At 50.2% G+C, this 19,374-nt stretch overlaps 1 protein-coding gene across 3 annotated transcripts in view; it reads right to left on the reverse strand.

Annotated features, from left to right (window-relative positions):
• Positions 1–1,215: 1,215 nt before the first annotated feature.
• LOC119058238 (tryptase beta-2) overlaps positions 1,216–19,374 on the reverse strand; it is a 29,042-nt gene continuing 10,883 nt past the window's right edge. The window contains exons 1-6 of one of the 3 annotated variants that reach the window (XM_037157324.2): positions 12,085–12,164; positions 2,630–2,690; positions 2,312–2,483; positions 1,940–2,205; positions 1,620–1,783; positions 1,216–1,541 (exon numbers count right to left, since the gene is read on the reverse strand). In XM_037157324.2, the coding sequence (XP_037013219.2) occupies positions 1,377–1,541; positions 1,620–1,783; positions 1,940–2,205; positions 2,312–2,483; positions 2,630–2,690; positions 12,085–12,105 (849 nt within the window). In that variant the 5' untranslated portion in view covers positions 12,106–12,164 and the 3' untranslated portion in view covers positions 1,216–1,376. Of the gene's footprint in view, positions 1,542–1,619; positions 1,784–1,939; positions 2,206–2,311; positions 2,484–2,629; positions 2,691–11,898; positions 11,984–12,084; positions 12,165–19,374 lie in introns of those variants that run through there. The other 2 variants (XM_037157326.2, XM_053671715.1) reach the window with 2 other exon arrangements.

Below are 19,374 nucleotides of genomic sequence, written 5' to 3' on the forward strand. Positions count from 1 at the left end.
CACAATGGGCACTTAGAGCTAAGTGTCAATGTGCTTGTGTGAGGTGAGCCATCCAAGGAGGTGACCCCCCAGCCACTGCAGCCACCACGAGGGTGGGGGACGGGCGTGAGGGAGGAAGGAGGGAAGGGGCCCGGTTCATCTACACCCTTCACGTTCTAGGGAGGAGGGAGGGCGTGCATTCTGGCCACAGTGAAATGATTAGAGATGAGAGGAAAGTGAGGAGGGTGGGCACCTCCCCCATCAGAGTTTCCACAGCAGCGAGGGTTCAGGGAGAGTGGGGGCAGAGGCCCTTCCCACCCGGACCTGCAGTGTGGGCACCAGGGGCAGCGGAGCTGCTGGCTCCCAGGAGCTGCTGTGTCTGGGAGGCGACCTGGGGGGCAGGGCAGCCTGACGCAACAGGCTCACCAACAGGAGCAGTGGCGGGGAAGCTCGCCCAGCGACCAGAGCGCCCCAGGGGGTGGAAGTGGGCGGGGCCTGAGGGCGCTGTCCCCAGTGCTGCAGGTAGACAGTTGTCCTCGTTCCCGCCAAGGGGAAAGGCTTCAGTTGTGAAGGGGCTGCCCACAGCAAAAACCATAAAAATGCTCATGGAAACTGTACTGAGATGCCACCCCCACCTGCCAGCACGGCGGGTTGGAGAGGGCCAGGAGGGGGTGCGACACACACCTGGCCTCTCAGAACAGAGGGAGCGTGGGCCTGGGGCCTCGGCCCCCTGGCCGGCACAGCCACAGGAGAATGTCCCGACGCGGTGGTCGGTGACTCAGAGGTGTCGCAACCGCCCCATCCCCTGGATGTGAAGAGCAGGCAGATCCACCACTGCCCGAGTCCTGCACACAGCGGCCTGGGGGGGCTGCGGGGGGCTGCGGGGGGGCGGCTCTGTGTGGCTGGAGGGACGCAGGGTGTGGAGGGGCCAAGGCAACATGCTGTGACCCCGTGGGGGGCACCTTGGCGTCCCGAGAACCGTGAGGTCAACGTTCTGTGTTGCTTTCTGTGCCCTGAGTACATGGGGCTGCTCAGCAGGGACACGAGCCTGGGCACCAGGGGCTGGGAGGGGTCTGTGCCCACCACAGTGCCCAGGGCTCAGGGTTCCAGGGACCCACAGTGACAGACAGTGGCTCTGCAGGCTGCCTCGGCCCCTCCCCTCCCCCTCGAGGACACCCACAACCAGGAAGATGGCCACAAGCACGTGTGTTCTCCATGTGCTTTAATGAGGGTCGGTGCTGCCACCTGCTCCCTGGGCTGGGGGTGGGGGAGGCGGGGAGCTGAGCACAGGGAACAGGGGAGGTGGTGAAGGTGCACCTGGGAGGGCAGGGGCAGGGGTCTGGGGACAGCAGGGGCCTGGTCCTCCTTGGACCCAGCTGGCAGCCCCAGGGACAGGCTCAGGGCTCCTTGGGGACATACTGGCGGATCCAGTGCAGGTAGTGGGTGACACGGGTGTAGATGCCAGGCCTGTTGGGCTGGGCGCAGCCTTCACCCCAGCTGACCACACCTGCCTGCAGCCAGGTGCCATTGACCTTGCAGACCAGGGGCCCTCCAGAGTCGCCCTGGGGAGGACAGGGAGGGGTCGCAGGTGGCTGCAGATGCTGGGGTGGGTGGGGACTCTGGGGAGGGCAGGGGCCCACCTGGCAGGAGTCCTTTTTCCTGTTCCCGGCACACATCATGTCGTCACGGACGATCCGGACGTTGTCCCCTGTGTACAGGCCAGTGTGGTACTCCGTGTCACACAGGCTGTTTTCCACAATGGGGACCTTTACCTGCTGCAGTGGGTACGGTGGTGGGAGGGGCTCTGGGGGAGAGAGGAGAGCATTCTGCATCAGGGAGGAGGCCATCACTGTCCTCAGGCAGCTGCTGGGACCCCTCCCCCACAGGGAACCCCAGAGCTGGGACATGGATGTGAGCAGTCCCCACATTCCCAAGGCCTCCAACTGTCCCCAGCACTCACCTTGATTGCCCAGATCGCCCCAGCCTGTCACCCAGCACGAGGTTCCTGGGGGAAAGGTCTCTGAGGCAGGAGGCAGGGTGACCAGCTGGACATGGCCGGAGATGCTCACGGGGTCCTCGAGCTCCAGCAGGGCGATGTCTGCCCCGTTCTCAACTGTGTAGTAGTTGGGGTGGGGGATGATCCGGCTGACAGCCAGCAGCCTGTCCTGGTAGTAGAGGTGCTGCTCCCGCAGCTGCACCCTCAGGTCTGCGGGGTCCGCAGTTCCCCTGGAGGGAGGGGACACCCACTCAGGGGGCTGAGCAGCCTCCTGGACACCTGGGAAGGAGGAGGGAGCCCCCCCTCTCCCACCCAGCAGGCCCCAGGGACACTCACGGTCCAACGCAGTGTGCGGCGGTCAGCACCCACTGGGGGTGGATGAGGGAGCCCCCACAGATGTGCATCCAGTACTGGAGTTTGACCCGCAGGCTCACCTGCCAGGGCCATTTGGTTCCAGGGGCCTCCTTCCCCCCGACGATGCCCACTCTCTCCAGGTCCTGGCTCGGGGCTGGGGCACAAAGCACCCTCAGGACAGGACACAGTTTGGCCCTTGTGCCCACACAAACCTGGGCATCTGAGAACCCAGCCGCCCACAGTGGGGCCTGGGGTGTGGGGAGAAGGGCAGGGACAGGGTTGGCCCAGGTCACGACTCACCAGGGGCTGCATGGACCAGGCCCAGCAGGAGGGGCAGGGCAAACACCAGCAGGTTCAGCATCTGCAAGGAGCAAGGAGGGACTGTAGGGCCCAGCTGGGGCTGGGTCAGGCTGGGGTCTGCAGGGTATGGGGTACAGATGGAGTCGGGGACCCCAGGGTCAGGGGCCGGTCAGCTCAGGCCTGGAGTCTGAGGTCCTGCTGAGGAAGATGTGAGGCTCAGCTGCCCTGAGCCCTGACACCCAGCTGTTGGGGTTTGGCAGGGCGTGCTTACCTCGGCCGCTCCCTGCTGCTATTGCCCAGCCTGCTCTCCCCTCCCCATTTATCCTCGCAGGCCAGGAGGGGGTCAGAGGAGGGGTGCGCAGCCCTCCAATCCAGCGTGGAGGAAGTGGGTGATTCAGACAGACTTCCATGTGACATAGGCCCCCACTGCCGAACCACTGATCTGGGTACCCACAGTTCTCTGGGTCCAGATCACCCCAGCCTGTCACCCAGCATGGATGTGGAGCCAAGCAGGGGACAAGCCACCCCACCAGGTGGGTCCTGGCTCCCCAGGCTCTGTTGGCTGAGATGCCTAATGGCATCTAACTCAGCCCCTGGTTAGGGCTGAGAGGAGAGGAGCTCCCGTACCCATAACAGTGCCCTCTGGTCCCCTCTGTGTGCCCTAGTGCTGGTCCTGCTGCGGACTAGGAAGCAGACCTTGAGCATCCCTCTCCCTTTCAGCCAGCTGACCCCTGGCTCTGAGAGAGCTTCGCTTCCAGATGCCAGTGTTAATTAGACCCCTCTCATCTGCCAGGGGCAGTGAGGGCTCCCTCAGGAGGCCTTCAGGCATGGCTGCATGCAGGGACGGTGGTGTTGTCCTGACTATGCAACCAGTCACTCCCACCCCAACCGTGTCCCCATGAGGAACCCACGTCTGTGGGCCACCCTTAAAGACGTGCAGCATGGTGCTCTCGGGCCAGTGACACCACTGTCACTCCTCCCCACATCTTTGTATTCACTGACAGGGCTCAGTCCTCCCCACCTCACTTCCAGGGAGGGGCTGACACAGTCCCCCTTGTCCACTTCCAGAGGGAACAGCACCGAGTGTCCTCACCTTGTTGACCTCACACTGGATGGGAGACCCGATTCCAGGCCCAACAGGGTCCGTGTGTGGGGGCCACCTGAGCAGTTCTGCTGTCCCAGGGGGGCCTTGTTGTCTGGGGATCTGAGTGCCATCAGCTGAGGGTCAGGCAGTTGGAAGTGACAGTGAGATAAAAAGCAGCTAGTGCCAGCTTCCCTTGGACACTGCCCCCGTCAGGCCTCACCACCCCTGCCTGCAACCTCCTGACCTTGCCTGTCAACCACGCCATCTCCTCACTCTCCCCTGGGCCTCCTGGTCACTGGAGCCTCCTGCCAACCTCCTCCTGCCCGGTACTTCTGAACAGCCTGCGTGCCCACTGCCATGCAGGTCATCATCAGGGATGAGGTCAGGGTTAAAACCCATCTGGTTGAAGCAGGCAGAAGGATGCCTGAAGCTCCCAGAGTGCGGGGGATATTTCATGATCCTCTCCCCAATTTGGATTTGGGTTGCCTGCCTGCTTTCTTATTGCTGAGGTTTAAGAGTTCTTTGCATATGGAATAACAGGTTTTTTTTTTTACCAGGTATGTGCTTTGCAAAGAATTTCTCCCACTCTGTGGCTCGTCTTTTCGTTCAGTTAACATTATCTCTTACAGAGCAGAATTTTATAATTTTTATGAAGCACAATCTATCAGTTTTTTCTTTCATGGATCCTACCTTCAGTGTTGTATCTAAAACTCATCACCAAAGCCAAGGTCATCTAGGTGTTCTCCTATGTTATCTTCTACAAGTTTTATAGTTTTGCTTTTATATTTAGGTTTATTTTGAGTTCATAAGCCTAAATGTTAGGTTTGATAAACGAAATTGATAAAGCTTAATTCAAAATGGTCCATTTGAATTAATTTTTGTGAAAGGTCTTTGTCAAGATTCATTTTTTTTGCATGTGGATATTTAGTTGTTGATGACTATTGGTTGAAAAGAATGTCTTCTCTCCACTGCATTGCCTTTGCTTCTTTGTCAAAGGTCAGTTGATTCTGTTTCTGGGCTCCGGGCTCTGGTCTATAGATCTGTGTGTCTGTTCTTTCATCAGTATCGTTATAGACCGACAGCAAGTCTTGAAGTTGAGTAGTGTCGGTCCTCCAATCTCGTCCTTGTTCTTCAATATCATATCAGCTTTTCTGAGTCTTTTCCATTTCCACATGAACTTAGAATCAGCTAGTTGACATTCACGATATAACTTGCTAGGGTCTGACTGGGATTGTACTGAATCTGTGATGGAGTTGGGGAGATGCGGTATCTTAATGATGTTGTCTTCCTGTCCATGTGTTGTCCACCCCTGTGTGTGTGTGTGTGTGTGTTTTAAATTGAGATAAAACTGATATACACAGAATTCACAGAACCTGAGAGTCCAGGTTGATGAGTTTTAGTGTTTATAAAGCTTTTGTAACCATCACCCCAAACAAGATATAAAACCTTTTCACCACCTGAAATGTTTCCTCATGTCTCCTTCTAGACAAGACTTTCCCCTCCACCCCAAAGGCAGCTGCCATTGTGATTTTTATCACCAGAGGTTAGTTTTGTGGTTCTAGACCTTCACATGAAAGGGATCATACATGTAGCATCTGAATTCTTTGGCTTGGCATAACAATTTTGAGATTCATCCAGGTTGTTCTGTGATTTGTACTTCATTCCCTTTTCATTGCTGAGAAGTATTCCACTGTAATGAAGATATTGTCCTTCTTTGGCCCTGGCTGGTGTGGCTCAGTGGATTGAGTGCCAGCCTAGGAATCAAAGGGTCACTGGTTTGATGTCTAGTCAGGGCACATGCCTGGGTTGAGGGCCAGGTCTCCAGGAGGGGGTGTGCGAGAGGCAACCACACACTGATGTTTCTTTCCCTCTCTTTTTCCTTTCCTTCCTCTCTCGAAAAATAATAAACAAAATCTAAACAAATAAAATAGATAAGAAAATATTCTCCTGTTTTGTTCTAGAGGCTTGATAGTGTTAACACCCACACTTTATATAAATCCACCTCAAATTAATTTGTGTGCATAATGTAAGTGAGGTGAAGTTTTACTTTTCTCCATATACTTATCCATCCAGCACCATTTATTGGAAAGGCCACCAGTTACCTGTTCAATATCAGTGACATTATTGTCATAATTCAAGTGATGATTTCTGCATGCATATGTGGGCTCTGCTTCACTCCTTTGATCTCTGTGTACATCTTGCCCCCAGTGCTGCACCATCTTAGTTATTAAAATCAGAAAGGATGAGTTTTCCATAGTTGTTCTTTTTCCTCTAGATGGCCATAGATGGTCATGGTTATTCCAGATCCTTTACCATTTCGTATTAACTTTAGAATTGGCATGTCAATTTCTGCAAAAAGTAAGGCTGCTGGGATGTCAATTTGGGTCACATGATTTATATACATCAGTATAGGGAGAATTGATGTCTTAATAATCCAGACATGTGACATACCTCTATCTATTTAAGGCTTTTAAAATTTCTCACTCTGGCTGGTGTAGCTCAGTGGATTGAGCGCGGGCCTGGGAACCAAACAACCATGGTTCGATTCCCAGTCAGGGCACATGTCTGGGTTGCAGGCCAGTTCCCAGCAGGGGACACACAAGAGGCAACCATACACTGATATTTCTCTCCCTCTCTCCTTCCCTTCCCCTCTAAAGATAAATAAATAAAATCTTTAAAAACAAATTTCTCCCATCACAGTTTTGTAGTTTTTGATGTAGAGACCTTGCACACCTTTCATTACATTTATTCTTAGTGTTTGAATTTTTGTATTCTATGGCAAATAGTATTATGTTTATTTCTCAATCATTGGTAGATATTTAGAAATATAATATTTTTGCATATTGATTTGGCATCCCACAGTCCCGCTAAATTCACTTATTCTTGCGTTGGTAGAATACTTTGGCTTTTCCGTGAACGTAATCTTGTCACCCATAAATAAAGCAGGTTTGTTTTTGCCACAAACCCAGCTCCCTCTGGAGTTCTTCAGTTCCCTAATTTTCCACCAGAGGAAGCCCTAGTACTCCCCTTAACACCTGTTGGGAGGAGCTCTGCACTTGCACTTGGGGGAGGGGACGAGGCTGACTGCCTGCCCACCTCTTACCTGCCCACGGGTCATAGGGATGCAGGGAATAGGGGGACAGGTCTGACCGGGATGCAGGACTGGGTGTGTGACTTTCTGAGAAGTGGATCCAGGACTTCTGGTCAAGATGGCAGCACAGGCAGACATGGCTCTCCACCTTACACAAACACACCAAAATTGCAACTAAAATATAGAACAACCATCACTTAGAACCATCAGAAATTGAGTTGAATGGAAGTCTGACAACTATGAAATTGAAGAAATCACATCCATCCAGACTGGTAGGAGGGGTGCAGATGCAAAACAGGCTGGTCCCACACATGTGTGGTGGATAAAAATTTGGGAGGGATATTTTGAGAGCCAGGAGTCCCAAGCCCACACCTGGCCCCCAGTCCAGGGTACCAGTGCCAGGAAGATAAGTCCCCATAACTTCTGCCTGCAAAAACCAGTGGAGATTGAGTCGGTAGAAGACACTTCTAGAGTCCCAAGCAGTTCCCCTTAAAGAACCCACATGCGGACTTACTCACACTCACTCCCTCTGAGCTCCAGCACAGGGGTAGCTACTTGAAAGGCCCCAGGGGCACACAGGGAGGACCTCAAGTGTCTGGCATCAAGGTGAGAGCTGGGGGACAGTTTTCTCCCAGACAGAAAGGTGGGTAGAGGCCATTGTCTGTTTTCTGAGCCCTCCCTTCACAGAGCCACAGAGCTGGCAGGCAGGTGCCATATCTGAGACTCCATCAACCTGGCTAACACTATTTGCCCCACCCTGGAGGTCCCCTGTCTCCATCCCACACAACTTGTGGGCCCATTCAAACTGTTAACTGTGACTTTTCTGTATGAATGGCTGGTCTTGTCTCAGGCTTCACAACTTTCTAAATCCTATCAAACAAGCAACAACCAGCCTCAGTGAGCCCCCAGCCCCTGTACCACTTGCTGAGTGACCCCAGGTCCAGCACTAGCAGCAGTCAGCCTAGATTCACAGCTTGGCTTCCCCTGAGAATCTCCAAGCCTAGCACAGGTAGCAGCCATTTTAGATTGCTTTATAGCTCAGGCAGGATGGCTCTAGGCAGAACCCAGGTTGGGGCTGACCTTGGCCTGCACCACCCAGAAAACCTTAGTGCTTGAGCTCACAGTGGAAGATATAGACCATGTCGGAGAACTACCACCCTGCCTCTGCACAGCAGATCCTCCAAGGAGGGTGGAGGCGGATGGTTAGTGGTCACAGCCAGTCCTTGCAGCTGACTGGCCTGCCAACAGCAATCAAGGCTCAACTACAAGAGGAGGGTGTACACAGCCCATATGAAGAGTACACCTTGAGTACCCAGCTTGGGTGATAGGGGAGTCTGTGCCATGGGACTCTAGAGGACACCTACTACATTAGGCCATGCTACCAAGACAGGAAGTCATAGCAGCTCTACCTAATACATAGAAATAAACACAGGGAGGCTACCAAAATGAGGAAGCAAACATGGCTTAAATGACAGAACAGATCACAACTCCAGAAAAAGAGCTGAACAAAATGGAGATAAACAACATATCAGATGCAGAGTTCAAAATACTGGTTGTAAGGATGCTCAAGGAACTTAATGAGGACTTCAAGAGCATAAAAACATATCTAGTCAGAAACGAAGAATACACTAATTGAAATAAAGAAGCAATTTACAGAGAAAAAACAGTGGAGTGAATGAAACTAAGAGTCAAATCAATGATTTTGAACATAAGGAAGCAAAAACAAAACAACAACCACGCAGAACAATGAAAAGAAAAAGAGTAAAACAATGAGGATAGTGTGAGGAGTCTGTGGGACAACTTCAAGAGGTCCACCATTCACATCATAGGGGTGCCAGTAGGAGAAGAGAAAGAGCAAGACATTGGAAATCTATCTGAAAAAAATAGTGAAAGAAAACTTTCCTAATTTGGTGAAGGAAATAGACATACAAGTCCAGGAAGCACAGAGAGTCCCAAACAAGATGAATGCAAAGAGGCCCACTTCAAGATACATCGTAACTAAAATGCTAAAGGTTAAACATAAAGAGAGAATCAGAAAAGCAGCAAGAGAAAAGCAGTTAGTTACCTGCAGGGGAGTTCCCGTAGGACTGTCAGCTAATTTCTCAAAAGAAACTTTGTAGACTTCCGCCAAGATGGAGGCATAGGTGGAGAAGCAGTGCTTCCTCACACAACCAAATTTAGAGACAACTATATAATAGCAACAAAAAAACACAGCCAGAACACAGAAAATTGAACTTTTCGGAAGTCTGATAACAACAAATTCTTCAGCCTAACCGGTAAGAGGGGCGAAACCAGCAGCTGGTGGAGCGGGGTAGCACAGGAAAACTCGGTCAGACGGACTCAGGCGCGCGGAATACAGGCACAGGGTTGGACCTGGTGGGCAACTCAGCAAGCAATCATGGGGAAACAGCAAGGGAGCAGGGCTGCGGGTTGACTGTGGTCGCACATTTGTGTGTGGATAGACAAGTGAGGGAGTGGGTGATTGGACGAGAGCCAGCAGCTCCAGTGGCAAGCAGCAGCGGAGGGCACCGCATTTCCCCGCTCTGACCCTACCTCCACATACAGCGTCATAATCCAGCATCCTAAGTGGCCCTGCCCCGGTGAACAACCTAAGGCTCTGCTCTTCACCCAGCTGTGAGAAACAGCAGAGGGGGCCACCATTTCCCCACTCTGACCCCGCCTCCACATACAGAGTCACAACCCAGCAACCTGAGAGTCCGAGGCTTCGCTCCTCAGACTTAACAGGCACAAACAGACCAAAAATGGCTCAAGAAGATCTCAAAGCCCCAGAGCCTATAAATCTAAGCGATGAAGAAATAACAAAACTCTCAGACGCACAGTTTAAAACACTGGTGATCAGGATCCTCACAGAACTGGTTGATTATAGCCACAAATTAGAGAAACATATGAAGGTGAAACTAATTGAAATGAATGGAATTGCACAGGACACCAATAGCAATGAAAAGGAAACTGGGACTCAAATCAATGGAGTGGAACAGAGGAAAGCAAATAATGGCCCAACAGAAAAGAGTGAAGAAGCAAGAATTCAAAGAAATGAAGAGAGTCTTAGGAACCTCCAGGACATCTTTAAACGCTCCAACATCCGAATTATAGGGGTACCAGAAGGGGGAAAGGCACAGCCACCAGTGGAAAACTTATTTGAACAAATAATAAAGGAGAATTTCCCCAATCTGGAAAAGGAAATAGACTTCCAGGAAATCCAGGAAGCTCAGAGAGTCCCAAAGAAGTTGGACCCAAGGAGGAACACACCAAGGCACATCATAATTACATTACCCAAGATTAAAATGAAAGAGAGAATCTTAGAAGCATCAAGAGCTAAGGGGACAGTCACCTACAAAGGAGTTCCCATCAGACTCTCAGCGTATTTCTCAAAAGAGACCCTACAGGCAAGAAGGGGCTGGGAAGAGATATTCCAAGTCATGAAATCCAAAGACCTACAACCAAGATTACTCTATCCAGCAAAACTTTCATTTGGAATGGAAGGACAGATAAAGTGCTTCTCAGATAAGATCAAATTCAAGGAGTTCATCATCACCAAGCCCTTATTCTATGAAATGTTAAAGGGACTTATCTAAGAAAAAGAAGTTTAAAAAACATGAACAGTGAAAGGACAACAAACTCACAGTTATTAACAACCACACCTAAAACAAAAGCAAACTATAAGGACAGCTAGATCAGGAGTGGAAACATAGAAATGAAGATCTCAAGGAGGGTTAGCAACAGGGGAGTGGGAGGAGGAGAAGGGGGGAGAAGGTACAGAAAATAAGTAGCACCGACAGTAGATAGAAAATAGATGGGGGGGGGGGCAAGAATAGCATGGGAAATATAGAATCTAAAGAACTTGAGACACATGGTCATAACCTAAAGGGGGGGTAATGGTGGGGACGGGGGGGTAGGGTGGAGGGGAATGAAGGGGGGAATAGAACAACTGTAACAGCATAATCAATAAAAAAATAAATTTAAAAAAAAGAAACTTTGTAGGTTAGAAGGAATTGGTAATAAATATTCAAAGGCATGAAAAGCAGGGACCTACAGCCAAGATTGCTTGACTCAGCAAAGCTGTCATTTAGAATCGAAGGGCAGATACAGAGCTTCCCAGACAAGAAAAAAATTAAAGAGTTCATCGTCACAAAACCATTATTATATGAAATGTTAAAGGGACTTAAGAAAATAAAGATCAAAACTATGAACAATAAAATGGTAATAAATACATATCTATCAACAATTGAATCTAAAAAAACTAAGCAAACAAGAAGAACAGAGACAGAATCATGGATATGGAGAGCATTTTAATGGTTGCCAGATGGGAGGGGTGTGGGGAGAGTGGGTGCAGAGGTGAGGCATTAAGAAGTACAAACAGGTAGTTACAGAATAGCCATGAGGATGTGAAGTACAGCATAGGAAATGGAGTAACTAAAGGACTTACATGCATGAGCCATGGACATGAACAATGGTGGGGGGATTGCCTGAGGGAGTAGAGGGAGCTGGGTGGAGGGGGACAAAGGGGGGAAATTTGGGACAATGTAATATCATAATCAATAAAATATAATTAAAGAAACAAAGAAGTGGAGCTGGCCTTGTGGGAATGGTCATGGGGAATGAAAAGTGGATGGGGAATGCTGAGTCAGCAGACTCCTGCTTATGACCTTGGCAGGTGATTACATGGCCCCTGGTCTTAGTTTTCCCACCAGAAGAAGACACTGAACTGGGCCAGAATTAGGGCTGCTGTTATTATTTTTCCTCCAACCTGGCATGTAGCCCATGTCCTCAAGCCATTGGTGCTCTTCCAGGAGGAGGGAGAGGGTCATAGGTCCGGAGGTAGGGAGAGACATCAGGCTCTGTGCAGAGGCAGGGGTGAGGCTGCAGCAAAATACCGTTCACCTGGCAGACTCAATGCCCTCCCAAGTCATCCTGCATAACATACACAATTCAAAATGTATCATAGATTTAAATGTAGACATTAAAACTATAAAGCGTCCAGGAGAAACCATAGCAGAAAATCATCACAACCTGGAGGAAGGCAGAGGGGACTCAAACACTGATAGTGGGACGTCATCAGAATGTAAAACTTACCCTCTGAGTGATGCTCTTAAGATAACGAAAGTACAATCCATGGACTGAGAGAAAGATATTTGCAATACATGTATCTGACAAAGGACTTATATCCATATTTAGGATGGAAGGGAGGGAGGGAGGGAGGGAGGGAGGGAGGGAGGGAGGGAGGGAGGGAAGAAAAGAGAAGCAACTCTTATAACTCACCAAGCAGATACCCGACCTCATTAAAAATGGGCAACAGGTCAGTGCTGATAGTTTATCAGAGAAGCTGTTCAAATGACAAGGAAGCTCGTGGTAAGATGCTCATCCTGCTTACTCTTCAGGAAACTGCAGACCAGAAGGGACACTGCTACTCGCCCACGATACGGCTAGAACAGCAGTCCCCAACGTCTTTGGCACAAGGGACCGGTTTCGTGGAAGAAATTTTTCCATGGACCAGGTATAGGGGGTGGCTTTATAGCCTGCCACCAGATGCAGCTTAATTGTCACTTGCAGCTCACTGATAGTTTTTTAAAAGATTTTATTTTATTTTTTTAGACAAAGGAGAAAAAAGGCAGAGAAACATCAGTGTGTGGTTGCCTTTCACGCACTCCCTACTGGGGACCCAGCCAGCACCCAGGCATGTGCCCTGGCTGAGAATCAAAACCGGCAACCCTTTGGTTCACAGGCCAGCACTCAATCCACTGAGCCACAGCAGCCAGGGTCACTGATAGGGTTTTGGTGTGACTCTGCAAGTAATTGATTTATTATGGTCTCTGTGCAGTCAAGCCTCTCTGCTAATGATTATCTGTAGTTGCAGACGTTCCCCAGTGCTGCACCATGACCTCCGCTGCACCTCAGGTCTTCAGGCCTCAGATCCTCATCAGGAGCAGCGGCCTAGATCCCTCACATGCGCAGTTCACAAGAGGGTTTGCGCTCCTGTGAGAATGAAGTACCACCTGCTGATCTGACAGGAAGTGGAGCTCGGGTGCTAATGCCAGCGATGGGGAGCAGCTGTAAATACAGACGAAGCTTCAAAGCTTCGCTCTCCAGCCTCTCACCTCCTGGTGCGGCCTGGTTCCTTACAGGCCACGGACCTCTGCCAGTCCGTGGCCTGGGGGTTGGGGACTCCTGGGCTAGAATGTTTCAGTCTCTTTCCGCTCTTCTATCTCCCCCTCCCTTTCCTTCTGAATGGAGCAGTCTGAAGCCTGGAGCAGGGCAGGGCAGGTATGTTTCCGGTTGGGGGTGGTGCTGGGGATTATGCTCCCCCAAGTGGGGGTCAGTCCTCTGGGGGAAATTGACCAAAAACGTCAGTGAATTAAGGAGAGGAACCAGGTCTCACATGCCAGAGCTGGTGGGCCAATATAAAGAGGGAGAAACTGAAATAAACTCTGTGGTTTGGGGTCAGGGAAGGCTCACATTTCAATTTAGATATAGAAATATAGACGTAGTGTGTGCATGCATATGCACATGTGTTCACATGTGTGTGCTTCTGTGTACACATATACTCATGTGCACATGTGTGTGCGCATGCACACATTCTCTGGCTCTGTCCCAGAGTTGTCAGCAGCACCTTCTCCTGCATATTGGGTCTGAGTACCGTTTGCCCTGGGAGGAGCTAGACCCCTGAAGAAGTGACTGAAGCTGGGAATTCGAAGGGCTGGGAATAACCTTGTGCAAGGAAATATTCGAGGAGAGACCTCCACAAAAAGACTTAAACAGCAATGTGCCCACTGGCTTTATTTGTAACAGCTCAAATACGAAATAACCAGAAGTCCATCAACAGGTGAGTGGAGGAACGCACTGTGGTGCTCCCTGCAACAGGGTAGCACCTGGCAATACAAAGAAACACAAATGCACAAGGTGACAAAACCTCCACCTGTGTTACCAAGGTGTGAAATGGGCTCCCTGGAGGGGGTGCGGAGGAAAGGGGCCCGACCGAAATCCCTTCGGCAGAGAGCGGCAACTGCGGGACTAGAAGCACAGGTGCTTTGCATAGCACAGTGCTCTGGTTGACAAAGTTAACTCCCACAAGCGTACAGGGTGACAATACAGGGTACTCTGGACGGGAACAGCGAAGGGAATGGACGGAGGGTGATAGGAGCCCGGTCCTCCCTACCGGGGACAGGGGTTGCAGACAAGCACAGGAGGAGACGAGAGAGATCCCTGCGGTGATGGGTTAAAACTAGAGACAAGTTGGAAGTTACAGATGGCTACATGTGAAGACACTTACATACGTGTGTGTCTGCACACCAGTTAGTGAACACACACCTGCTTGTTCTCTCAGCTGAGGGCCTAGAGGCAAGGACACTCCAAGAGCAACCAGCCCCCCAGTGCCCAGACAGCATCTAACAGCATCTCCACGAAAAGGAGCCCCGGTCCTTGGAGAGATGGCTGATTCTGGGACTGAGGCGGGAAATGTATGGGATGAGCCTGGAGTCTAAAAACTGTCACCGCCCACAGGAACCTAAGGAGACGAGACGATGAGATGTCCTGGGGGGCCTGGCTGGGATCCTGGGACAGGAAGAGGACAGTGGGGGGGAAAGTAAGGACATTTGAATAAACCAGGGATTTTTGTTAATCAAATGTATCGTATTGGGTCATTGAATGATAACAAATAAATTATACTATTGTGAGATGTCAATAATAGGGGAAATTGGGTGCACGGTGTAAATCTAAACCTGTTCTAAAATTTAAAAGTATATTTTAAAAAAGAAAGTACAGAAATACAGTTCCGGACCCAGCTGAGCCTGGCAGATGCCTCGGACCCTGTGACTGGAGTCCCTGTGCCACCCTGCCCGCCCCAGGGTCCCTGTGCCCTCGCCCGCCCCGGGGATCTGTGGTCTCCGCCACAGATCAGATGAGCGCAGCACCAACTGCCAGCCTGGGGAAGCCCTTCCTAACCGTCCTCTGTTGGACCACATCCTGATGACTGAGTTATCAGGGGGCCTTGGGAGGGGCCAGGACTTCCCGGGCTCCAAATCACAGGCGAGTGGGAGAGTCCCTCTAGGTCAGCGACCCCCTCTTAGCTACGGGGAGATGGAGACGCGGGGAGGGTGTTGCCTGATGATCCGCCAGGACGAGGCTTCTCGGCCTGCAGACTTGTCTCCTTCCCACCAACACTTGGCCAAGAGCTTCAGCTCAAAAGTGGGTGTTCCACCTTTGCCCTGAGGAAAATAAGGGTGACGATCGCACCACCCACCCAGGCCCTGGGGGCCTGACATTGCCCAGTCTGGGGGGATGGGGTGTGTCTGTGGGAACACAGGTCATCTGCCTCCTGGACCATCTAGTGCTGCCCCCAGATCTGCACAGGAAGGGCGTTTAGATCTAGCACTGGGCCCCCCCTCCCCCCACCTGCAGCCCGTTCTGCATGGGGAGGCAGAAGGTCGGCCCTTCCTAGGTGTCCTTATTCTAACGCCCCGCCTGGTGGTTGTGGAGCTGATGGGGCAAGGGCTGCTGCCGACATGATTGAGGTGATGGCCTTGAGGTGGGAGAGCTTCCTGGTTCTCCAGGTGGACCCAGCGTCCCCTCTCGGGGCCCAAAAATCACAGAACCTTTGCCAGGTCAGGAGTTGTGAGGATGGAAACTCGGAGCCACGCTCGAGGCTGCCTTTGAAGATGCAGGACAGGCCAGGAGCTGAGAATTTGGGGGCTTCTAGACGCTGGAAAAGGCCAGGAAACAGATTGTGCCCTGGAGCCTCCAGGAGGAATGCAGTCCTGCCCACGCCCGGGTTTAGCCCCAGGAGACCCACGTCGTACCTCTGACCTAAGAACCACAGGAAGATAAATGTGTCATACCACTGAGTCTGTGGGCATTCAAACTCAGGGGATTTTCCTGGTAAATTTATCAAACATTGAAGAAAGAGCCCTAGCTGGCATGGCTCAGTGGATTGAGCGCTGGCCCGAGAACCAAAGGGTCGCCAGTTCGATTCCCAGTCAGGGCACATGCGTGGGTTGTGGTCCAGTGTGGGGTGTGTGAGAGGCAACCACACACTGATGTTTCTCTCCTGCTCTCCTTCCCTTCCCCTCTAAAAATAAATAAATAAATATATTTTAAAAAACATTTAAGAAAGAAATAATACCAAATCTGCATGATCTATTCTAGAAAATGGAAGGGGAGGGAACACTTCTTTTTATAAGGTCAGGATTACCCCAACAGCAAAATTAGTCCCAGACTACTTTCCAAAAATGGAAATTGCAGACCAGCGCGCCTCGTCAACACAGACATGAGAATCTTCGACAAAGTGTTAGCAAACCGAATTTAGGGAGATATGAGGGTCTAGGTGATGCAACATGACCACAGGAAGTTTGGATAAGAAAACTGAAGACATTATATGAAAAAAACTACAGACCAGTGTCCCTCCTACAAAGACAAACCCAAATCCTTCATCCAGTTGTAGCAAATTGAGTTCCTCAGAATACGGACAGGATGGCCCATCACGGTCAAGTGTAATTCATTCTGGGAATGGAAAGTAGCTTTGACATGTGGACATCAGTCCATGTAACTCATCACATTCATGAACTAAAAAAGAAAAGCTATTGTCATATGCTTAGGTGCAGAAAAAGAATTTTATAAAAATCCAACATTCATTTCAATTCAGCAGAAATTCTCAGCAAACTAATCAAGACAGTGCTCTGGTTACAAGGAGATTAGAGATCAGTGGAGCTGCAGCAGGGGTCTGGAGACCCGCTGGGAGCTCGCGGAGTCTGACAAGGACAGATCCGGGCTCATCGGGGCCCTGCCGACGGCTCAGACCCTGTGACTGGAGTCTCTGTGCCAACCTGCCCTCCCAATGTCCCTGTCCCCTCACCCCTTGGTGAGTAAAGGACAATCTTTCAACAGGTGTGCTGAAACACTGGGTACTTCTATGGCAAAATCAGAGGCTGGGCCCGACCTCAGTTCATACACGAGACCAGGGCCCGCTCAGAGACGTAGACAGCCGAAACAAACATCACTTGCACCCATGGACAAACTGCAGCTCAACACATTTTCTTGATCCCATCAGAGAACTGAGGTCACAGGGCAAATGGACAGGGACACGGCTGCACTTGGTCACCTGGGGCAGATGCTGCTGGAGCCAGCCAGGGGGAGGTGGGCCCTGGAGCCAGGCTGGAGTCCGGGTGGGCTCAGGGCGGGCTCAGGGCAGGCCCAGGGCGGGCTGAGGTGCTCCAGGCCACAGGACGAGCCACCTGGGTGGCAGTGGAGTGATGCAAGAGCTGGCACTGGCTGCTTGTGATCTCACTGTCACTTCCATCTACCTGGCCCTCCACTGATGGCGCTCAGACCCCGAGACAACAAGGCCCCACTGCCACAGCAGAGCTGCTCAGATGGCCCGCTACACGGACCCTGTTGGTCCACCTGAGGGGTCCTGGTGGGCAGTGACAAGGCCCTGGGTCTGAATCACCCACTTCCTCCGCGCTGGATTGGAGGGCTGCGCACCCCTCCTCTGACCCCCTCCTGGCCTGCGAGAATAAATGGGGACGGGAGAGAGGGCTAATTCCATGGTTTTCAGACTTCCATTCAACTCAATTTCTGATGGTTCTGAGTGGTGGTTGTTCCATATTTTAGTTGCAATTTTGGTGTGTTTGTGTAAAGTGGAGAGCCATGTCTGCCTGTGCTGCCATCTTGACCAGAAGTCCTGGATCCACTTCTCAGAAAGTCACAGACCCAGTCCTGCATCCCGGTCAGACCTGTCCCCCTATTCCCTGCACCCCTATGACCCGTGGGCAGGTAAGAGGTGGGCAGGCAGTCAGCCTCGTCCCCTCCCCAAGTGCAGGTGCAGAGCTCCTCCCAGCAGGTGTTAAGGGGAGTACTAGGGCTTCCTCTGGTAGAAAATTAGGGAACTGAAGAACTCCAGAGGGAGCTGGGTTTGTGGCAAAAACAAACCTGCTTTATTTATGGGTGACAAGATTACGTTCACAGAAAAGCCAAAGTATTCTACCAACGCAAGAATAAGTGAATTTAGCGGGACCGTGGGATGCCAAATCAATATGCAAAAATATGATATTTCTAAATATCTACCAATGATTGAGAAATAAACATAATACTATTTGCCATAGAATACAAAAATTCAAACACTAAGAATAAATGTAATGAAAGGTGTGCAAGGTCTCTACATCAAAAACTACAAAACTGTGATGGGAGAAATTTGTTTTTAAAGATTTTATTTATTTATCTTTAGAGGGGAAGGGAAGGAGAGAGGGAGAGAAATATCAGTGTATGGTTGCCTCTTGTGTGTCCCCTGCTGGGAACTGGCCTGCAACCCAGACATGTGCCCTGACTGGGAATCGAACCATGGTTGTTTGGTTCCCAGGCCCGCGCTCAATCCACTGAGCTACACCAGCCAGAGTGAGAAATTTTAAAAGCCTTAAATAGATAGAGGTATGTCACGTGTCTGGATTATTAAGACATCAATTCTCCCTATACTGATGTATATAAATCATGTGACCCAAATTGACATCCCAGCAGCCTTACTTTTTGCAGAAATTGACATTCCAATTCTAAAGTTAATACGAAATGGTAAAGGATCTGGAATAACCATGACCATCTATGGCCATCTAGAGGAAAAAGAACAACTATGGAAAACTCATCCTTTCTGATTTTAATAACTAAGATGGTGCAGCACTGGGGGCAAGATGTACACAGAGATCAAAGGAGTGAAGCAGAGCCCACATATGCATGCAGAAATCATCACTTGAATTATGACAATAATGTCCCTGATATTGAACAGGTAACTGGTGGCCTTTCCAATAAATGGTGCTGGATGGATAAGTATATGGAGAAAAGTAAAACTTCACCTCACTTACATTATGCACACAAATTAATTTGAGGTGGATTTATATAAAGTGTGGGTGTTAACACTATCAAGCCTCTAGAACAAAACAGGAGAATATTTTCTTATCTATTTTATTTGTTTAGATTTTGTTTATTATTTTTCGAGAGAGGAAGGAAAGGAAAAAGAGAGGGAAAGAAACATCAGTGTGTGGTTGCCTCTCGCACACCCCCTCCTGGAGACCTGGCCCTCAACCCAGGCATGTGCCCTGACTAGAAATCAAACCAGTGACCCTTTGATTCCTAGGCTGGCACTCAGTCCACTGAGCCACACCAGCCAGGGCCAAAGAAGGACAATATCTTCATTACAGTGGAATACTTCTCAGCAATGAAAAGGGAATGAAGTACAAATCACAGAACAACCTGGATGAATCTCAAAATTGTTATGCCAAGCCAAAGAATTCAGATGCTACATGTATGATCCCTTTCATGTGAAGGTCTAGAACCACAAAACTAACCTCTGGTGATAAAAATCACAATGGCAGCTGCCTTTGGGGTGGAAGGGAAAGTCTTGTCTAGAAGGAGACATGAGGAAACATTTCAGGTGGTGAAAACGTTTTATATCTTGTTTGGGGTGATGGTTACAAAAGCTTTATAAACACTAAAACTCATCAATCTGGACTCTCAGGTTCTGTGAATTCTGTGTGTATCAGTTTTATCTCAATTTAAAACACACACACACAC

This window comes from Artibeus jamaicensis, unplaced genomic scaffold (genome assembly GCF_021234435.1).
Source record: "Artibeus jamaicensis isolate MK-2021 breed Jamaican fruit bat unplaced genomic scaffold, CSHL_Jam_final contig_700, whole genome shotgun sequence".
Classification (NCBI taxonomy): domain Eukaryota; kingdom Metazoa; phylum Chordata; class Mammalia; order Chiroptera; family Phyllostomidae; genus Artibeus; species Artibeus jamaicensis.